Genomic DNA, 19,151 nt, shown 5'->3' with positions numbered 1-19,151 from the left:
AGAGGGGGAGAGGGGGAGAGGGGGAGAGGGGGAGAGGGGGAGAGGGGGAGAGGGGGAGAGGGGGAGAGGGGGAGAGGGGGAGAGGGGGAGAGGGGGAGAGGGGGAGAGGGGGAGAGGGGAGAGGGGGAGAGGGGGAGAGGGGGAGAGGGGGAGAGGGGGAGAGGGGGAGAGGGGGAGAGGGGGGAGAGGGGGAGAGGGGGAGAGGGGGAGAGGGGGAGAGGGGGAGAGGGGGAGAGGGGGAGAGGGGGAGAGGGGGAGAGGGGGAGAGGGGGAGAGGGGGAGAGGGGGAGAGGGGGAGAGGGGGAGAGGGGGAGAGGGGGAGAGGGGGAGAGGGGGAGAGGGGGAGAGGGGGAGAGGGGGAGAGGGGGAGAGGGGGAGAGGGGGAGAGGGGGAGAGGGGGAGAGGGGGAGAGGGGGAGAGGGGGAGAGGGGGAGAGGGGGAGAGGGGGAGAGGGGGAGAGGGGGAGAGGGGGAGAGGGGGAGAGGGGGAGAGGGGGAGAGGGGGAGAGGGGGAGAGGGGGAGAGGGGAGAGGGGGAGAGGGGGAGAGGGGGAGAGGGGGAGAGGGGGAGAGGGGGAGAGGGGGAGAGGGGGAGAGGGGGAGAGGGGGAGAGGGGGAGAGGGGGAGAGGGGGAGAGGGGGAGAGGGGGAGAGGGGGAGAGGGGGAGAGGGGGAGAGGGGGAGAGGGGGAGAGGGGGAGAGGGGGAGAGGGGGAGAGGGGGAGAGGGGGAGAGGGGGAGAGGGGGAGAGGGGGAGAGGGGGAGAGGGGGAGAGGGGGAGAGGGGGAGAGGGGGAGAGGGGGAGAGGGGGAGAGGGGGAGAGGGGGAGAGGGGGAGAGGGGGAGAGGGGGAGAGGGGGAGAGGGGGAGAGGGGGAGAGGGGGAGAGGGGGAGAGGGGGAGAGGGGGAGAGGGGGAGAGGGGGAGAGGGGGAGAGGGGGAGAGGGGGAGAGGGGGAGAGGGGGAGAGGGGGAGAGGGGGAGAGGGGGAGAGGGGGAGAGGGGGAGAGGGGGAGAGGGGGAGAGGGGGAGAGGGGGAGAGGGGGAGAGGGGGAGAGGGGGAGAGGGGGAGAGGGGGAGAGGGGAGAGGGGGAGGGGGAGAGGGGGAGAGGGGGAGAGGGGGAGAGGGGGAGAGGGGGAGAGGGGGAGAGGGGGAGAGGGGGAGAGGGGGAGAGAGAAAGGAGAGCCACTTCTCACCTGGCTAGGATAGTGCTCTTTAAGTTACTGACTGCCCACAAACATCCAGTCTACTAAAAAATTCATAAAGAGACAGATGGCACAACAGCAGCTCTTTGCAGGAGAGCAGGATTTAGCAGTGAACAAAGGACTTGGACTCCCTAGGACAAGTGGAGAGATCATTGTGGATTTTGGAGGCTTTGAAAGGGGGATTGGAGCATGTGGGAAGCTGAGGGCTGCATCTATTTGTGGCTCCCAGCTTCACCCTACAGCAGCAGCAGATTCGAGACATTTATTCCACCTTGGCAGGCTCACAAGGAGCAAGGGGAATAGAGTAGAACAACAATTCCAAGAGTGCCATGTACTGGAAATTTACCTTGCAATAGAAACATGAAAAACAAAAAATAATGCTATTCAAAGATCTGAAAGCATTTCATATAGGTAATTGCTAACATTTTTCATTAAGGGAGAAACTGAGGCACAGAGTTACATGACTTATCCTATCACTTTAAGCATCAGTGGAAATTTGATCCAGGTCTTTCCATTCTCTACGTCCAAGCATTAAGAAACATCCTTGTGCATACATTATGGATTCAGTCTGAAAGGAGGATGGAAGGGATAAAGTCCTTTGTGGATGGCCAAGATTAAGAGAAAAAATGAGGAGCGCCCAAAGCTTACATTTACTTCAAGTCCAATCCTTCAAAGAGATAGGAGTGAAAACAAAAGCTAACCTATATGCCCTTTTGCCTTTTCTGGGGAGAAGGAATAGGGGAACAGGGAGAGGGCAAGGCAACACAAAGCCCAGTCCTGTTAACGTGGACATCTCACGCAGAGCACCTTAACATGCAGCATGGACACCATGGTGGCATAGTCAGAATGCTTAAGCCTGGCAATGGCTGTCTTTCCTGAAGTGAGTTATAGTGCTTGTGAAATGTGCCAGACAGCCCAGGAGAGTTCAGCCCTCTGTTTATCCATACAGCAGGTAGGGCCTGAGTAGCAGCAGGGAAGAAAATCTCTATCCATGTGGCCCCGTTACTGCTTTGAAGGGATGGACCCTTATGGTACAAGAAAGTAAAGCAGTCTCTTCAGCTTCGTTTTAGAGACGTTAACAAGAATGTCACCAGTTTGTGGTTTGGAGTGTATCTTTAATAATAATAATAATAATATGCTAAATATTTACAGCTTGTGTCAGCTGACCAGTATTGTGGTTCACCACCTACTGAAGCTACAGTGCCAAGTGCTCAGCTGGTACAAGTCAATGTTGCACTGCTGGTCCCAGCTGCAAGTCTGGCCCCAGGCCTCCACCCACTGGTTAGTGCATGTCTCAGATCAAGGTAATACTCCACACACCTCAGCAGTTCATTCAAATCCCGTTCATCACAGCATCCCCTGCCCCAGTAACATAAAAAAAGGGCAGGGTGGAAACACCTGAAATTCTTTACAGGACAATTCGGAGAAGTCTGGGTTATCACTAGTGGGAAACAAACCCAGGATCTCAGATACTAAAAGCATGACTCTGAGCTAAATGACCTCATTCCATCAGCTCAAAGATAGTGGAGGACTCCAGGGCTTCAACAGAGTAAAATCACAGAGAAACACAAAGACAGCCAGCCACATGCTGTACAGAGGTTGTAGTCATATTTTGCAGCGTTGTTCCAAGTAATTTCTCCCTATAGTAACAAAAAGTCACTTCCATCCCATTTACATTCTGCAATTTTAAGTGAATTAAGATCTTTCATTTGAATTAAATAGAAATTTATTTTGACTATTTCTCCTTTATTAGAAGTAAGAAAAAATTAAGAAGTAAATAAACTGTTCAGCCAACAAACTATCACCCAGTTCTCTCCAGTACCCTGGAGACTTCAATTAAATCACAGCTTCAGTAAACTAGGTAAAGCACTAAGAGTAACAAGCGTACAGAGTGATAGCCCTGCTCCAAAGAGCTTAAACCTGCAAGCAAGACAAAGCTTAAAAAGGAGAATTATCCCCATTTGATAGGAGTTTAGATCCAAAATTATGAGACTCACATACAAGAAAAGATCTGCAGTAGAACAAGAAATTAAACTTATCTGCCATATCCCTGACCTCTCAATCATATGACCAAATTTCTTTCTAATTGCATACCAAGGCGGGGGTGGGGGGACTGAAATAAATTACATAATGATAATACAGATGTGCCAAAACATAGTTTTCATTTGGGAAGTATCATCTTCAGAAGTAAGAATGTATACTCTCCCGTGGTTCTATCCGACAGCCACCCCGCACCATTCACTCGGCATCACTGTCTAACAATTCAACAGTAAGAAGAAAACCTTAGTAGGCAAAGATAACATTGCAAATTCCAGGAACTACAAGAAACAGTGGGAAGAACCATTTCAGCCATGAGAAAAAAACATTTATATTTACATTTCTGAGGTCTCATAAAGCTGCCAATATCATAGATTCTAACTTCAAAGATTAATCAGGAAGACTGGATAAAATAGAAATTAAGATCATGGTAATCTACCACTGTTGGGATACACTGTGGAAACATGCTAAAACAAACAAAAAAGCTAGAGTGCATATTTGCACATGCTTCTGGACTAAACATTCATTATGTGTTCTCCTGTCAGGTGGCAGAGACGGGCCTTCCCGGCCTACGTTCCAGTGGAGTTATGTCAACTCCTGCCTCCTGATGCCTCCAAAAGCACCATTGGAGCATTTGAGACCTATCATGGCTCCTGAAGCAGAGCAAGCATCTGAAGTCAGATTCTGATCTTTCTGATCTGAATTACCCTGGTGTAAATCAGCAATCTATACCACATCACAACCAGAATGCCAAAGACCGGAAAATGGCCCACAGACACGTAATTCACCCCTTCGTATTTCCAAAAACCACTGTGCACCATATTCCAAATATTGAGAAATGGATGTTTGTATATCAGTTCAAGATTTAGCTTGGTAAAGAAACCAAGAGCCAGCATATCTTTTACAGACAGATCATGTAGCCAAAAAACCAACATACTCATATTTATCCTTATCCAAACAAATTTATCTGCCTTTTAGAAAGTAAACATGCACAACTGTGGACTCAGGCAAAGGAGGGGAGTGAGTCTTCCTGTATTTACCTTGTACTCATGCTTGTCTCTAATAGCACATCTCTGCAGTATTTTGCTGGATATACAATTTTCACTAGTGAGGCTAAAAATTTAGAAGATTCTGGGTCAGCTTAAGCTTGCAGGAACCTGAGTACTCTATTGCAACCTACGGATATTTATTTGCTGGGGGGAACAAGTGGGGAGATAACATGGTAAATTAATATTTCATATCAAAAAATGCTAGTATTCAACAGCAAAGGGAAAAATAACTACAAGGTCCTTAGGATCTAAATCTAGTCCTGAGAGCAAAGGTCACAGCAGCATTTTGTTCAGCGTAAGAACTTTTGGAATTCATTCAAGAGGAAGAAAAAAAAAACACACACACACACAACAACAACATGGCTGACTTTTTTTTTCTCCTGCTGAACTACTTCTTGCTTTATAAACCAGTCACAAAATTCATGATTCGTCAAACACAGTAAGTTACACCTCTAACACTAAACTAGTACAACACTCTGAGCATCACCTTGTAAGAAAATCTTACATTTTTGCTGTATTTTGAATGCTCTGTCATGTGTGGCTGATCCAACTTTGCGCATCTTATCCCTCAAATTCTGCTGATGTTTGCTAGCCACCTATGCACGTGCCCCAGGAAAGAGCATTCTTTCTCTGAGGCATTGACAGATCTTTCCAAGGGTTTGAAGAAGCACACACTTCGCTTTCTTAGACTCCTTTGGAAAGCCCAGCTGACATAACAGATTTTAACACTTAATTCTGCCTGTAGACTAAGAAGGCCTGTTTCCAAGACTTGCATTGGCAATAGAGAGGCTTCAGTACATTTCTGAAACTACCATATCACAAAGATTTGTCAGTGTAAGTGGTCCTGTTTAAGCAGATGCAGTACCTGTGTGTACTTCCTTTGTATACCTGTTACCACTGTTGCAATTTCTTTAAGTGTAGCTCAGCTCATTTCTTTCAAATTCTGAATAGCTTCCTTCAAGTACATGACTTTCTTCCTAACGAAGACGTACTACAATGTAACTGCATTGTTACAAGACAAATTCTATATTTACCTATAATATCAAACCACAAAAAAAAACTCCAATTATAGTTTAAAATGAACTACAGGCTTTCTTTAAAAATAAAGAAAAAGCTACAATGAAGCTAAAACTGAACTGAAAAGAAAGCACTTAGAATAAAAAGCTGCAAAATAAACATAAAATTTTTACCATATTTATTGGGCTGCACAACTGTGGAGGGATGCAAGTCGCACTTAAAAATGATACTCCACCTACAAATGAGTTCTTAAGTATAAATATTTTCTTCCTAAGAAGCCATATAAATTTACCCTAAATAAATAATAACACTGCTGCCCAGATTCCCAAGTTAGTCCAGAACACAAACTGCTCTCCAACAGAGGTTTTTGTTTGAAAGACAGAAGGATTAGTCACACTGAATATAGCTTGGAGGGGGAGGACTGTTTAAGGCTGCAGCAGTTGTACTTACTGCTGTGGAAATGTGTCAGGAAGACAGTGTGGAAGATAAATTCTTCTATGAACAGACATGTGCAGCATAGTTTTGTTGTTATATTTACATTACATGTGTTAAATAAGATGCAATACACAGGATTACCTCTTACTCCTCAAAACTTACTTAATTGGATAAAATGGTGGAATAGAAATAATTGTAATAACTGTACAAGAAAAGGGAGTCATTTGCTTGATGCTGCACTACCAATCAGAGGTAGAAAAAGAAAAAAGATGTAGTTGTGAGTTCTCTATTCACTGCACTGTTCACTAAACCACGCCACTTTCAGACACCAGTGCAGATCTGTATTCATTTCTTTCCTTTGGGGCCAAAACCCAGTTTAGTGACTCCACCTTTAAAATGAAAAAGCTTTAAACAGGCAATCCCCCTTGTTTCTCTCATCTGCCTTATTATTACCACCCATTAGACTCTAGATATCACCTGCAATTTCCAGAGAGGGAGGCACACACATAGACAAAGAGAGATAGAAGGAAAGAACTGACACTCAACAAGTAACAGACCTAGAAGATACTTCGATGCAAGTGGTAGAACACTTATTGCTGTTGGCAGGAGGGTTTTGAGTGCAAATTCTAGACTTAGAGGGAATTAGGAAAGCTTAGCACTCATTGTCCACACAGATGATTTGTGATGCTTATTTTGCAGACAGTTGTTAAAAAGAATAACCCTATTCTCGCTCTCTCTAAAGGTTTCACTTCCATTGCGTTTTACATTAACAAATCTCAAATCTCTCTAGAAAGCAGCAGAATCCTCATTTCGCATGAGAATGGACAGCTTGCTCAAGGTGACAAATTCAGTTAGTGGTAGGCCCTACTACTTTCATGGTTCATGGCTTAATTTATAAGCAAATACACTGTCTTATGCTATGCTGTTTCTTCAGCAGCAAAACAAGCCTTAGAAAATTCAGACTTCAGATTGGAAAGTTCCCAAATGCAGGTTAATAACCAAACATCAACACAGCCAAAATTAGGCTGGCAATTGCAAAAAATAGGTGAAGATGGCATGTCTAGGACTTGTGCTTCTAATTGGGGGTGGGGGGAGTGCAGAACAAATAAAACTGGCCCAATTATGGTTTGCCAGATTTCCTAGCTTTCTGCTTAACCACAATCTGTAAGCAGAAGAATAAAGGTGAAAAGGGGAGGGGGGGAATCCCACCATCACAACACCAGAAGTTCCAAAAGGATTTAATTAACTTTGTAACAAAAAATTGCTGGAAATAATTATAGATGTATATTCAAACTACCTTGACCATTCTCAATACCAAAACAAATTCATAAAAATATTATGTCAATTAATGCCTATTAGAATGTAGATAGAACATTAACAACACATACAGACATAAAAACCAAACTCTCAATCCGTCCACTTCAGCATTGGCTCTCCACTGGCAACTAGTACAAGCTGCTCCATGGAAAAGAAACTCTGTAAACAGTTACTACGGAATAATCTATCTGGGGGAAAGATTTCTTCTTGACTTTTCACTATTTACTATTTTCCTTCTGGAGATCCTAGTTGTAGCATTTCTTTTTGAAACAGCTCTATGTATTCCCATTTTTCCTTTTTAAATCTTGCTGATTTCAGCAAGGTGAAACAGCACGCCGTGGCAGAGAGTTCCACAGGCTAGTTTGTTAAGCTACCGCAAACACTGTCTATTCAGAATACATCGTTTCATGAATACCCACTGCCGCTCTCTTCCAGTCATGTTTTCACCCAAAAACGAGCAAACAGAACCTAGGGCAGGATCTGGACCTGAGTAATACATGAAACTGCTGTTCTGCATAAAATTGATGACAGTCACAAAACTATCAGTTTTAAGTCCAGCTAACACATTCCACTTCTGTCATCATGTCTTCCTTCCTCCCTGTATTTCTACAAAAAATATTGAGTTTTTGATAAAGAATATTAATGAAGCTACCAGGCTGTTCAAAGCTTTATCTGTTTTAGTGATCCAGTTGAATCATATCCTTGGTGAGCAGACAACATTCAGAGACATTATATATAGAATATTTGGTCACGATTAAAATGATACACAAAGAGAGTATCATTTAAAAAACAAAACAAACAAAAAAACCCAACAATCCTGTCAAGGTTAAGCGAGAGGAACTGAAGGTAACCAACTCTTAAGCTAGCATTTTTCTAAAGGAGTCATGAAGTACAGACTAAAGGAGTCATGAAGAGCAGCAGAGGCTGACAGATAACCATCAAGACATTCAGCTGCCTCAAAGCACATGCAACAGATTGGGTTTGCTTTTCTGGAAAAATTACGATCCATTTCCTACCTGTCAATGATCACAGGGTCAGAGGGAGTCTCATTTCTGTTGCCGCAACTTTTCTTCTCACAGCACCGACTAGAGAGCAGAAGAAAACCAAGATTAAAGAATTACTGTGGCAGTTGATAGCAAAGCAACCACCTAGAATTCTTGTTTGGCAAGCTTCAGGTCTCAGTACCTGCCTAGAAAAGCAGCTGAGAAAATCCTGGCTAGGATTTCCAGAATAAAGAAGGACTGAGCAAATTGGGTGCCCAAATCCTGGGCTATTTCAGCAGGAGTTTGGCACTCGGCTCCCTTTAGTCTTCTTTGAAATTCCAAGCCAAAATGAACAGCAATATAGTCACACTTTAGACTAAGGCTCTATTTATAAAGGATTTATAAATGATTAACAGATGTTATAACCAGATTACTGACATCACAATTGTGTTTATGGTTAAAAGTCCATTAAAACAATGTGTTAAAATTGACTATAAGCAATTTACTGGTTTATTATTATATTTAATAAATAACAAATCAAATATTAAGTAACACTGAAGTTTCATAAACTCACAGGAAAACCTCAGCTATATAGTAACATCAATGAAAAAAAGAAACTGAACATACAGTTAGATTGTATTAAGGATCTGAAGAGAAAATTTTCATGTTGAAATTTCACCTGTAAATCTCTGAAATTGTTTCAGTGATGGTAAGCTCTGAACATTAAGCTTACACTTTTAGATATTTTTGATTATGTGGCCACCTACATGATTGTACAGAAATTATAACCATCTCTCATAAGCATACAATATAATTTGGGTGCATTTATTAAGATTAAAAATTACTGCTACACTATCTCAGATAAAATAAATATATTTCCTGACCTAGCGAGAAAACATAAGATAATATTAATGTCCTGAGGAACGTGCAATAAGGTATACATTGCAGAATGACTTCCATGTTGTATCTACATCTACGCACGTGTATGCACCTGTACACAAAGACTGTGTGTCTGTTTGTATGTTAATTCTCATTGAATTAAACTGTATTTAGGGAAACTAGAACTAAACCACTGCATCTCTTTTCCCCATTTCAAGAAAAATCAAGAGACAGATCATTATTTGATTTCCACCAATACACTCATTAACAAGAGTGATACTCCCTTCATTTACTCCAGCCGAGTACCAAAAGTTAATACATATTTAAAAAGCAGTCCTTGGTCTGAATTTATCTCCCTATTCTAAAAATTTATCTTATAACAACAAAATCTGTAAGAAGTTTTAAGTTGTCTCAGTGCTTAGACAGTTTATTCTGACAAAACCTAACATGAGAAAGAAGGAGGAAGACAAAACTTAAGAGTGTAATCATGGAACTTTTAAGTATATTCTGCACCAGAATTTCCATATACTTCAGAAGTCACCAGATCAAACTATGCCCTCAGTTACACAAATGTCATTCCAAATTCAGTTTATGACATTCTTAAATTGTTCAAGTTTACACCTACAAAATCAAGAGATAGTTTAAATTTCTGTACAGTCATTCTGAATCCCATTGCTTTCCACCTAGGAACAACTGCAACCAGAGCTTGGGGGCGGGGGGAGTAAAATCCTTGAATTCACTGAATGCAGTATAAATATGATACAGTAGTTCTTTTTCTGGGAATGCATAATATTTATCTAAAATAAGCTTTTAGACAAAAAAAACACTCCTTTAGGTATGAAAACTTTCAAATGCATGCATTTTATCAATTAGTTACAGTGTTCCAGGAATTTCCCCTTTGCAAGTTGAAATTGCCCACAAGATGATACAACTAGCGGAGCTATTTGAATAGCAGTTCTCTTTCAACATTTCTACATTCCCTTTGCCTCAAACCTGCGCTTGTTCATCGACATTAGTCCTTTTAAAATAGAAAGATACACTAAATATTTAAAAATCCCTGGGGCAGACCCTCTAGCTGCTGTAAATTGTCATAGCTCCATTGACTTCAGTGAAGCTATGATAATTCATACTAGCTAAGAATTTCCCCACTCCCTCCAACTCCTAACTTTAAGTATGCCTTACGCACTTCACTGCCTTATGCAATTCTTTATAAACAGTCACATTTTTGTAATAAAAAAACAAGATATAAGGTATTATTTTCCAAAGGAAAAAAAAAAACTTTACTCAGAAGAATATAAATTTGGCATGTACTTTTGACATATCCAATATTTCATTGCATTGGAAATACCACCCGGAACAAATGCCTTGATGGTTTCTAAAGTAACATGCCACTATAATAAAACAACGAAAGGAACTCCATTTTTTAAATATTTTTGTAGTGGTGTTATATTTTTTATGGCTAGCTGAAACAGAAGTTATTTCCTCTCTGCAATAATACTAAAAGAGATATCCTTTAGTCATATAACTTATGCAGATGGTCTGAAAAAGAATATATCTGACTACATCACACCACAGTAATGTTCAGACAGAATAAACCAGAACTACCTCCACCACATCTCATCAGCTCATGTACACTTCCCAGAGAAGTTGCCATTTCCTTGTACAGTAAGTGTTCAGAATGAATAATGTGGGATTGGAGTGCAATGTGTCTGGGTTCTGAAATCAGTGTATCTTGTTTTATTTTAGTTTGCACAATTATCAAAGTTATGAACTTTACATTTAGTAATACACAAAAAATTTCCTTTTAAAACTGCGGCTTACAGCTAAAGTCTTCCAAACATTTCACAAATATCTACTTTCTTATCACTCTTCGCTTGGAGGACAGATTTTTGCTAGATGACTAGATCATTTCCCTTTGACTATAACATTTTCTGAATCCCAAAACACATTAAACATTTTCTCTTTATTAGGGCAAACAGTCTCCCTCTTCCAGTGAATGAGTAGTCTACACATAAACCAGAGTGTTTTTAAAGATTAAGGATATTTCAGGCCAAAGCTCTAGCAAAAGTACCTCTCAAATCTTTAAACCACTGTCTCCAGGTATTTCATCACAGTATTCCAGTACTAATATTTCCACCGGGTTTGTTTTACACGTGCTGTCTGTAACACAATTGACCCGTTCCAATCTATGTCAATGGCAAAAATCCCAAACTCAGGTGGTCCAGGATCAAGCCTATAATACCCACTTAAAGAAAATTAATGTCAGGACTTTAGCTGTATTTAAGCTCCTGATACAACCCTGTTTAGGAACATATCTTCAGAGGTACTCATATGCTTAAAAGAAGACTATCAAGGCCAAATATTTACCTTTTTTACACCTTTTCTTATTAAACTATGATTTTTTTTACTTTCCCCTCTAACTAGATCTACACACGAAAAATTATGGCTTACACTATAAACAGGCATTCTAAACATACTAAAAACAAGCCAGACCAAAAAGCCATAACACTCGATGCCAGATCTACAAACTGAATGCTCCAGAAGGCTCATGTCAGAGGCGAACTTGCACCCTTTCCCCCCCCACACTTGACTAAAATGGTTTTAAAATTCAGCTCTCAACTTCCCTCCCCTCCCCTCAACCCCCCCACTCCCCCAAAAAATCTGTCTCTAATTTCAAACTCAAATAAGCTCACAGCATGGTGGCCTTTGTTTTGTTTTCTTCTCCCCAACTCCTCCCTGCAATTGCATAACAAAAGTGTCTAAATTCACACCATCTGGCCGATAAAGACACAGGCCCCAGTGGCCGCCTGGCCCAGCTGATTAGAGCTCCTGTCTAGTCTGAGCCTTGTGGCGAAAGTCACAGCTGTGGGGCTTGCTTGCACTCAATACAGCTCTGTTATTAGCCAGCTGTAGGCCCTGAGACTACTTCTGTTCAAATTATAATACCTTTTAACCCTCTGAGCATTGAGGGCATAGAGGGTTGCTGGCAGCAGCATAACAACTAGTTTCCTCTTAGTTGATAATTGCAAGAAAAAGAAGAGGAGGAAAAAAAAAGTTATTCCAGGAGAGGAGACTGTTTACCTTGATTTTCCATCCACTGTGGGGAAAAGACTGAGTATTTGCAATAGACCCACCTAATAGGAACAGTTCCCATTAGGCTGTAATAACCCAAATGAAAAAAAAAAATGATCTGCAAATAAATAAATAAAGGCGCTCTCTGAAAGCACTAATTATTGAGAGTTGAGAGTTTAACTTTCAATTGGTATGACAGATTGTTGTAGCCATATCAATATTTAGACAACTTTCCTGCTAAGCATGCATCTGTCACTGTCTGAGCGGAAGATGCAGAGTTTTGGATGATCTTGTATACAGCATGAATATCTGCATGTGTGATTATATACAAAAAAACACCAGGGGGAAGGGAAAAAAAATGTCTATCTCCAACTAACAAGGACTAGAAGAAGGGGAGCAGAAAGACAGACAGACTCTTCTTTTTAAAAACAGTAGCATCAATTTGGACAGCAGATTGAATACAGTGCATTAAATTTTTATATACTGTTACTAATGCAAACTAAACTAGGGGCGTTAAAAATTGATGCTGCCACTTAAGCAGCACACAATGAGGAGGATTTGATTATTGTACTTAAAAGAAATAAAATAAAATGTCAAGCTTAACTAGAGTTGGATCCATTCCCTTGGCATTATTCAAAGTGGTATGTGTAATGCTGCTTCAGATTACACAGCATCCTGTTCAGAGATACTTTAGGAAAACGAGACATTTAAAATCAAATGTCTTGATTAGGTTACAGGGAGCTTTTGATTTAGTTCGCTAATCTGTGTATTACATGGAAAGGACGTCCCTGAGTTGTAATTCTTCCTTGGTTAATCTATCAAGCAAGAGAGTTCAATATAATCTGAGTAATGGTTTACATTTGTAAAACACTACCGTAAATCAAGCATGGAATATGGAAGCCAGGTATATAAAAGGTGAATAGAGTGTCTGATACTTTAAAGGATGGATTATTGTGGAGGGATGGAGTGAGAGGAAGCAGGAAGAAGCAGCCAGTTGAATTTTATTTTAAAGTAATACACTTGAATGCTGATGTTTGAGCTTCACTGAGCTTTCTTATCTTCTAAAATAGAATCTCTCCCTATCCAGGAAGGGGGGAGAAAAACAAAGTATGCTGTCATTGTGTTATTACAAACAGGAACACAACTGCACAGAAATTCAAAAATTTTTCTTCTCTAATGTTCACCTAGTTATAGGGATGTAAAGACTTTCACTAATAAGGATAGTATATATAATTAAATAAATACATAATTTCTAAACATGCCAAAAAATCGTATGTCCATTTAATCTTTCCTACTACATCTACAGGTCATGGTAAAGTGTGTCTTATGCATACCTTACACACAACATAAGCTATGTGTGTACATACATAGGTGAAAGCTGGTCAAAAGGAACAACGCTCGGATTCTTAATTAATGAGAGCAAAAATATCTAATGTGTGCATAAATACATAAACACTATACATTTACTTAATTCTTATTGTATTCAACACTATGTCAACTTTTCCTAACATTTTCACTACTGACACTACATTTTTCCACTGACAAAAAGAAGCCTAATTAAGCTACTTTTACTACTACATGAACTTAGAAGGTTACTTAAAAAAAAAATCATATCGTGAACAGCAACGTTAAAAGAAGCGATATTCGGTCCAATAGCTTAACCCCCTCCTACTAATACAATAAATCACAAAATGTGTTCAATAAAGGTCAGGATTGGTTTTGCCTTTCATTTTATGAAAGAACATTCTACGCACAATTTAACACATTTTAATATAAGAACATTGACTGTTTGCATTGTTATATGTATCAAAAAAAATTTAATTACATGAAAACAGGAAAAGTAATAAGTTACCATGGAAGCACAATGTACATACATAAGGTACATGTAAGTACAGACTTGCACAAATGTTATTAAAAACATCCTCAACTGCATTTTACCCTCTAATTTTCACTTTACATGCTAAAAATAGTGTCTTCCTAATTAAAGGATGGAAGTCCCATAGATATTGCTTACAAGGTATAAAAAGGAAGGATTTAGATTTTGATTTAATTGGAGTTTTGGGGAGTAGATGAACAAAGCAAAATTAAAGAACATTTATTATGTTAATTTAATTAAGAAATGTTAAAATATTTCACTAGAGAAAACTACAGGAAAAACACCTTCTAATTTTCAGGTAAAATCTTTAAATCATACTGCACATTTTAGGAATGTAAACAGGAATATTTTAAGAAGCAAGCAATGAAAAGTCTGTATTTAAACAACATATGAGAACGTCTGGTACATGACACAAAAATAGCGTAGCTCAGATTGTGCGCTTGGGGGGTTTGCAAATCTGTTGCGCAAAAAAGCTCCAACAAATAAAAAATAAAAAGCACACTATATTGAAACTAAATATTATCCATCTGTAAAAAGAATGCCTTCTCACAGGAAGAGTCTCTCTGACCAAAAATAAAACTCCTCCTACCTACATCTTCTATGGGAAACCATTTCGGCATTTATAGAAGCAAACTTTGCCTTATTGAACAAATCATATACTGTCAATAAAGTCATCTTACCTGCACATGACTTCATGAGTAAGCAAAACTCTGCACATTTCAGGATTCTTGTTCTGTCCTTCATAAGTTATGGGCTACAAAAATTAAGAAAATGAGTAAACTAGTAGCATCAGGGGGTTACTTATTTGACATTATATTCAAATTTGAGGTGAAGACTTCTAATCATTGCTCATCGTGGCTTCCAAATAAATGCCTTCTCCAAAAGTCTTTAAGTCTTTTTAAGCAGGAAAGGCAGATTATACATAAACATTCATTAGAAAGTGGTTAAAAACCTACAATTAGCAGAGGCAAAGAGATTTGAGAGCACTACTTTTCGATATTATTTTTCAAATTCAAAATTAAGGTCTAGTAATAGCAGCAATGCCAGGAGAGAGAGAAAAAAAAAGAACACACACATGGTAAAGGGTAGGAAAGAACAAGGATGAGATGGGACAGGATAGCACAGCACATATTAGCTATACTTACCTGCTTAGTGACTGAATCTATGAGTCTAACGTACAGATCCTGTTCAGTCCTGACACCTATAGTGAGAGAGAAGAGTAATACATAATACTGTTGCAGATATTTTTCCCTGTTCACAAGGATTAATACATTCAGTTTTACCTAGCGACTTACTAAACATCCTCTGAAAATACCATTTTGTTTTGTTTCCACAAACATGTTCCTCAAGGCCATCAACACAAGGTAAACTTCAGAGCCCATCACCATACCAAGAAGGAACCATCATGCAAAGGAATTTCCATGTGTTTTAGAAATTGTACTGACAACACCTAGAAACCTTACCTTGGTTTGCTCTCTACAAAAAGAGACAGGGAAGGGGGACTCACCATTGCTATAAAGGAGCTGGAGTTTGTAATGTGTGCCATTGTTTGTCTTTTCATTGCCTTGCTCCTGGAAAAAAAAAAAAAAGAGAGAGAGAAAATATATATATATGTGTGTGTGTGTGTGTGTGTGTATTCCAGAACTTACTTGGCATGTTTAAAATACAAAAGCTGATAATCATTATGGAAGTGACAATGAAGTTCATTAAAATTCTGCAAGGTGGATTCACTGATTGGTATATATTAACCTTCCGAATGACCCAGGACAAACTACAAAATACTGCTGACATCTTTTCCTGTAGGAGTTCAAGAACTTCTTTTGCCACCTTATTTGCCATTATGCCCTCAAATTTTTCACAACAGAACATTATAAGATGAGCTTGTACATTTCAAGTCAGTTACTATAAAGCAGATGGACAGTGGGAAGGCTCAGAGTTCTGGGTTTTTAATAACAGTGCTGTTTAGAGTCATTAAGTAAATTTATTTCCTGAAGGTTACGTTACCGGGATGGTTCTTGCATGATTTTTTTTCCTGTAATTTCCTGAAATGTAATTATTTATGAGTACCCTTCACAATTAAAAACTTGTTCTTAACTAAAAAAAGGAAAAAAGGGAGACAACAATAGCATGAAGCAATACAAAGTGCCTAACATATTAATTTAAAATCCAAAAGCAAATGATTTTTGAGTCCAGTCATTGACTTTGGAGTCTTAAGACATATATCATGTTCAACAGATTCTATGACATATTACAGCTTAGTTTTCACTTCTGCTAGGGTATCTAGGCAGACCTGTCAAGTCAGGGAAAAAAGGGATTTGAAAGGATTTGACTTTCCCATGCAATTTTGTATTTTTTTAAAAAATTCTAAATGGATGTATCAAATTCCCATTGTATTCCCCGATACAGCTGAGGCTTGCAAGCCTTGTTAGCTGTAACAGCACGCAGAGGGCAGCAGCCCTACCGAAGCACCTGAACCCTTGACCAAGGGCTGGTTGCATTTTGTTAGGGACACAGACAACAGGTATTAAGGATTAGCAGCTCTCTGTGGAAGGAGAAGAGGTCAATTCTGAAGAGAAAAAGAGGAAGAAGAAAGATAAGAAGCCTTACTTTATCGTTTTCTACAAAGTCCACAAAAGCTGTCCTCTCTATTTCCACCGGCTGCCCCTGTCTGTCGTAGAGAGCCAGAACAAAGTGAAAGAAATTGGATTTCCTCAAGTTGGAGGGTGGCTGCTTTTCAAAGTGAGCTCTGGACAAAGCTACTCCGCTGTGGAGGAAACATATGGGATAGGGTGTGGGGGGAGAGACAAAGACATTAAAAGGCTTTGCAGTAGTAACAGCAAAACAACAGATAAAGGTAGAACACACGTTCAGAGAAAAGCCGGGAATGATTCACCTTGTGCAAATGCCACATGAGGCTACGAATAACCACTTGTCATCAGTGATTCCGCCCTCGGCGCTCTCCCCGAGCCGCGGGCAAGCACAGCGGCTTGCAAAGCGGGACGGCCGGGAGGGCCCGCTGCCGCCGCGGCCAGACACGGCACCGGGGGCCATCCCTAAGTTTGAAGCTGTCACGCTAACACTCATTTTAGCTTGACCTCGATCTTTATAGTTATACTCCGAGGACAAGAAAAATTTACCAATCCTGAACGTTTAAAAGACTGGTTATTGCTGAGTGCAATGATTGTTTTAGCTCTTCCTCTATTTTCTTCTTACCAGTCATAGTCATTTCCGGAATGCAATGCACGGGGTGAGAATTACATGTAACTAATTATTAGAGAATCTGAAAGTGCTATACAGTCCAGCCTCGGTCACTTGTCTTCTAGACGAAGCCAAGCGACCTTAAAACGCGTGCTACAAGCGGACTGTCATCTCCCTTATCTGCATTTTCGGTAGAAAGCAAATAGTTTCAAGCAAGATATCTACTTTCTTCGGCAGCAAAGTTTGTCAATGTAGTCTTTACTGATTGACCTATTTGAACCGATGTCTGGGTCTTCCGTTTCTAGGTTAAATTGAGAGAAATTAAACTCAAGTTAACTAGCCCTTGCCCAAATCTTGTCTTGGACTGCAGAAAACGCCGTGACGTCTCGCACGCGTTTCCCGGATTGGAATGATTCAAAAGCTTTTGCATGCCTGCAGTATCCCGAACTGCAGCTACACTTGTTATCAGAATGAGTTGTACCTCCCTCTCCCTGATGCCGATTCGTACCTACTGCGGGGAAAATAGAAATAGGTGCACACGAGCACCTCCGTATTACTTAATAGTTTTGCTAGACAAGTTAGGAGTCAGAATAATTTAAGCTTTTTAATCCCTGAAATCGCTTCACTGCATTGAAAAAGTCTCTCTTTCAGAGAACTACAAAAGTTTCCCCGGGATTTTCGCTCCTGTCAGACAGGTATAGTGCGAACGCAGCGCATCCGCCAGAATTGCGCCTAGTTCAGGACTTCTGCTCATTCTGCGTGTAAGAACTCGGATCTCCTGATCTGTTACGGATCTCTGGAAGAAGGAGGGAAAAAAGAGGAGGGGGGTGATGCCACCACCCAGCCCGAAGCCGATGCATTTCCACCTCTTCCCTGAATTAGGGGTTTCTTAGAAGCCTTTTCCTTTTACTTTCGCTTTCCCCAGGACTAAACCCTTCTTCCTTTCTCCCCATCATTACCCTTCGTATATTTTAAACCATCTATCGACATTCATAAAAGTGTGACAACTCCTCCCAAAGTGCTTGGAAAACCTTTTTCATGGATCAGGCCGTGGGTGGAGGCACGGATTTACTGTTTCTATTATGTCCCTGTTTCATTAAAATCCCATACACCGACCGTTACACGCCCTTTAACTTATCTCTGTATTAAACAAAAAAACAACTTCCTCCCGAGGTCGATTCAGCCTTCCCCTTCCCCAGGCTACTCCGATGTATTTTTTAAAAAGATACCCACAGAGCAAGGAAAATTATTTTACTTGAAGCGGTTTTCATCATCTCGTCCCTAAGTGAAGAGGCTAGAACAGCGATCCTGTGCCGACTTGGCTCGAGAAAAAAACTAAAACCCCCAAGCAAGCAGAAGTAGATAAGATCCCAGTTCGGTGCGTTTACTAACATTAGAGATCCGGCGGGATCTCTCGTACAGGCAGGCAGGTGCTACACGCCAGCGGGTTGCGCAGAAACCCTGCAGGGTCTCGGCTCCGCGCAGAGCCGGCGCCCGCAGGGCTCCGGCGCCGGGCTGCGCGCGGCTCAGCTGCTTCGGCGAAACTCGTGGCACGTTCTTCCTTTCCGCAAACTCCCCTTTTCCTCGAAGCCACGCTTTGTGAGCTGCCTGCCTATTTCAGTCAGCGAGTACTCTTGGATCCAGCAGTTAAGACTTCACCAATACCTACGATAGCTAGAAACACTTGAATTAAGTGAAACGAGATGGGGAGTTAGGGGAAGAAGATGCCTACTTTTAAGTTAAAGTTAACTCCTATTCGGCTGTCTGGCCCAGAAAGTGTGGAGTAGGGAGGAGTCGATTGCGTCGCTAGGTACAAGCAATTCCCCCCCCCCTTGCAAAAAAAAGAAAGAAAGAACGATCTGAACCCCTGACCTGATCCCGCACCGGTTTTAGTAAGTCTTGACGCTCTCCGTTTTTGGAATGCTTGTCCCTAGCTCTGGCTGCATTATCTTGAATTTTCACTGACTATAAAAGACTTAGGAGGTGGGGGGGGGGCACGGAAGAAAAGAAGATAAATTTGATATCTAATGTAAACAACAACAGGGAGTAAAGGAAAGGTTTGCTTAGGGAAAAAAAAAAAAAGGGATGG

General features: G+C 40.9%; 1 protein-coding gene across 2 annotated transcripts in view; it reads right to left on the bottom strand.

Annotated features, from left to right (window-relative positions):
• EBF2 (EBF transcription factor 2) overlaps positions 1-19,151 on the bottom strand; it is a 148,040-nt gene that overhangs the window by 128,293 nt on the left and 596 nt on the right. For both annotated transcript variants that reach the window (XM_062597065.1, XM_062597067.1), the window contains exons 2-6: positions 16,472-16,628; positions 15,372-15,435; positions 15,010-15,065; positions 14,545-14,618; positions 8,071-8,139 (exon numbers count right to left, since the gene is read on the bottom strand). In XM_062597065.1, coding sequence (XP_062453049.1) covers positions 8,071-8,139; positions 14,545-14,618; positions 15,010-15,065; positions 15,372-15,435; positions 16,472-16,628 — 420 coding nt within the window. The remainder of the gene's footprint in view (positions 1-8,070; positions 8,140-14,544; positions 14,619-15,009; positions 15,066-15,371; positions 15,436-16,471; positions 16,629-19,151) is intronic.

This window comes from Rhea pennata, chromosome 28 (assembly GCF_028389875.1).
Source record: "Rhea pennata isolate bPtePen1 chromosome 28, bPtePen1.pri, whole genome shotgun sequence".
NCBI classification, from domain to species: Eukaryota; Metazoa; Chordata; class Aves; order Rheiformes; family Rheidae; genus Rhea; species Rhea pennata.
This window is presented reverse-complemented; position numbering and strand designations above follow the sequence as displayed.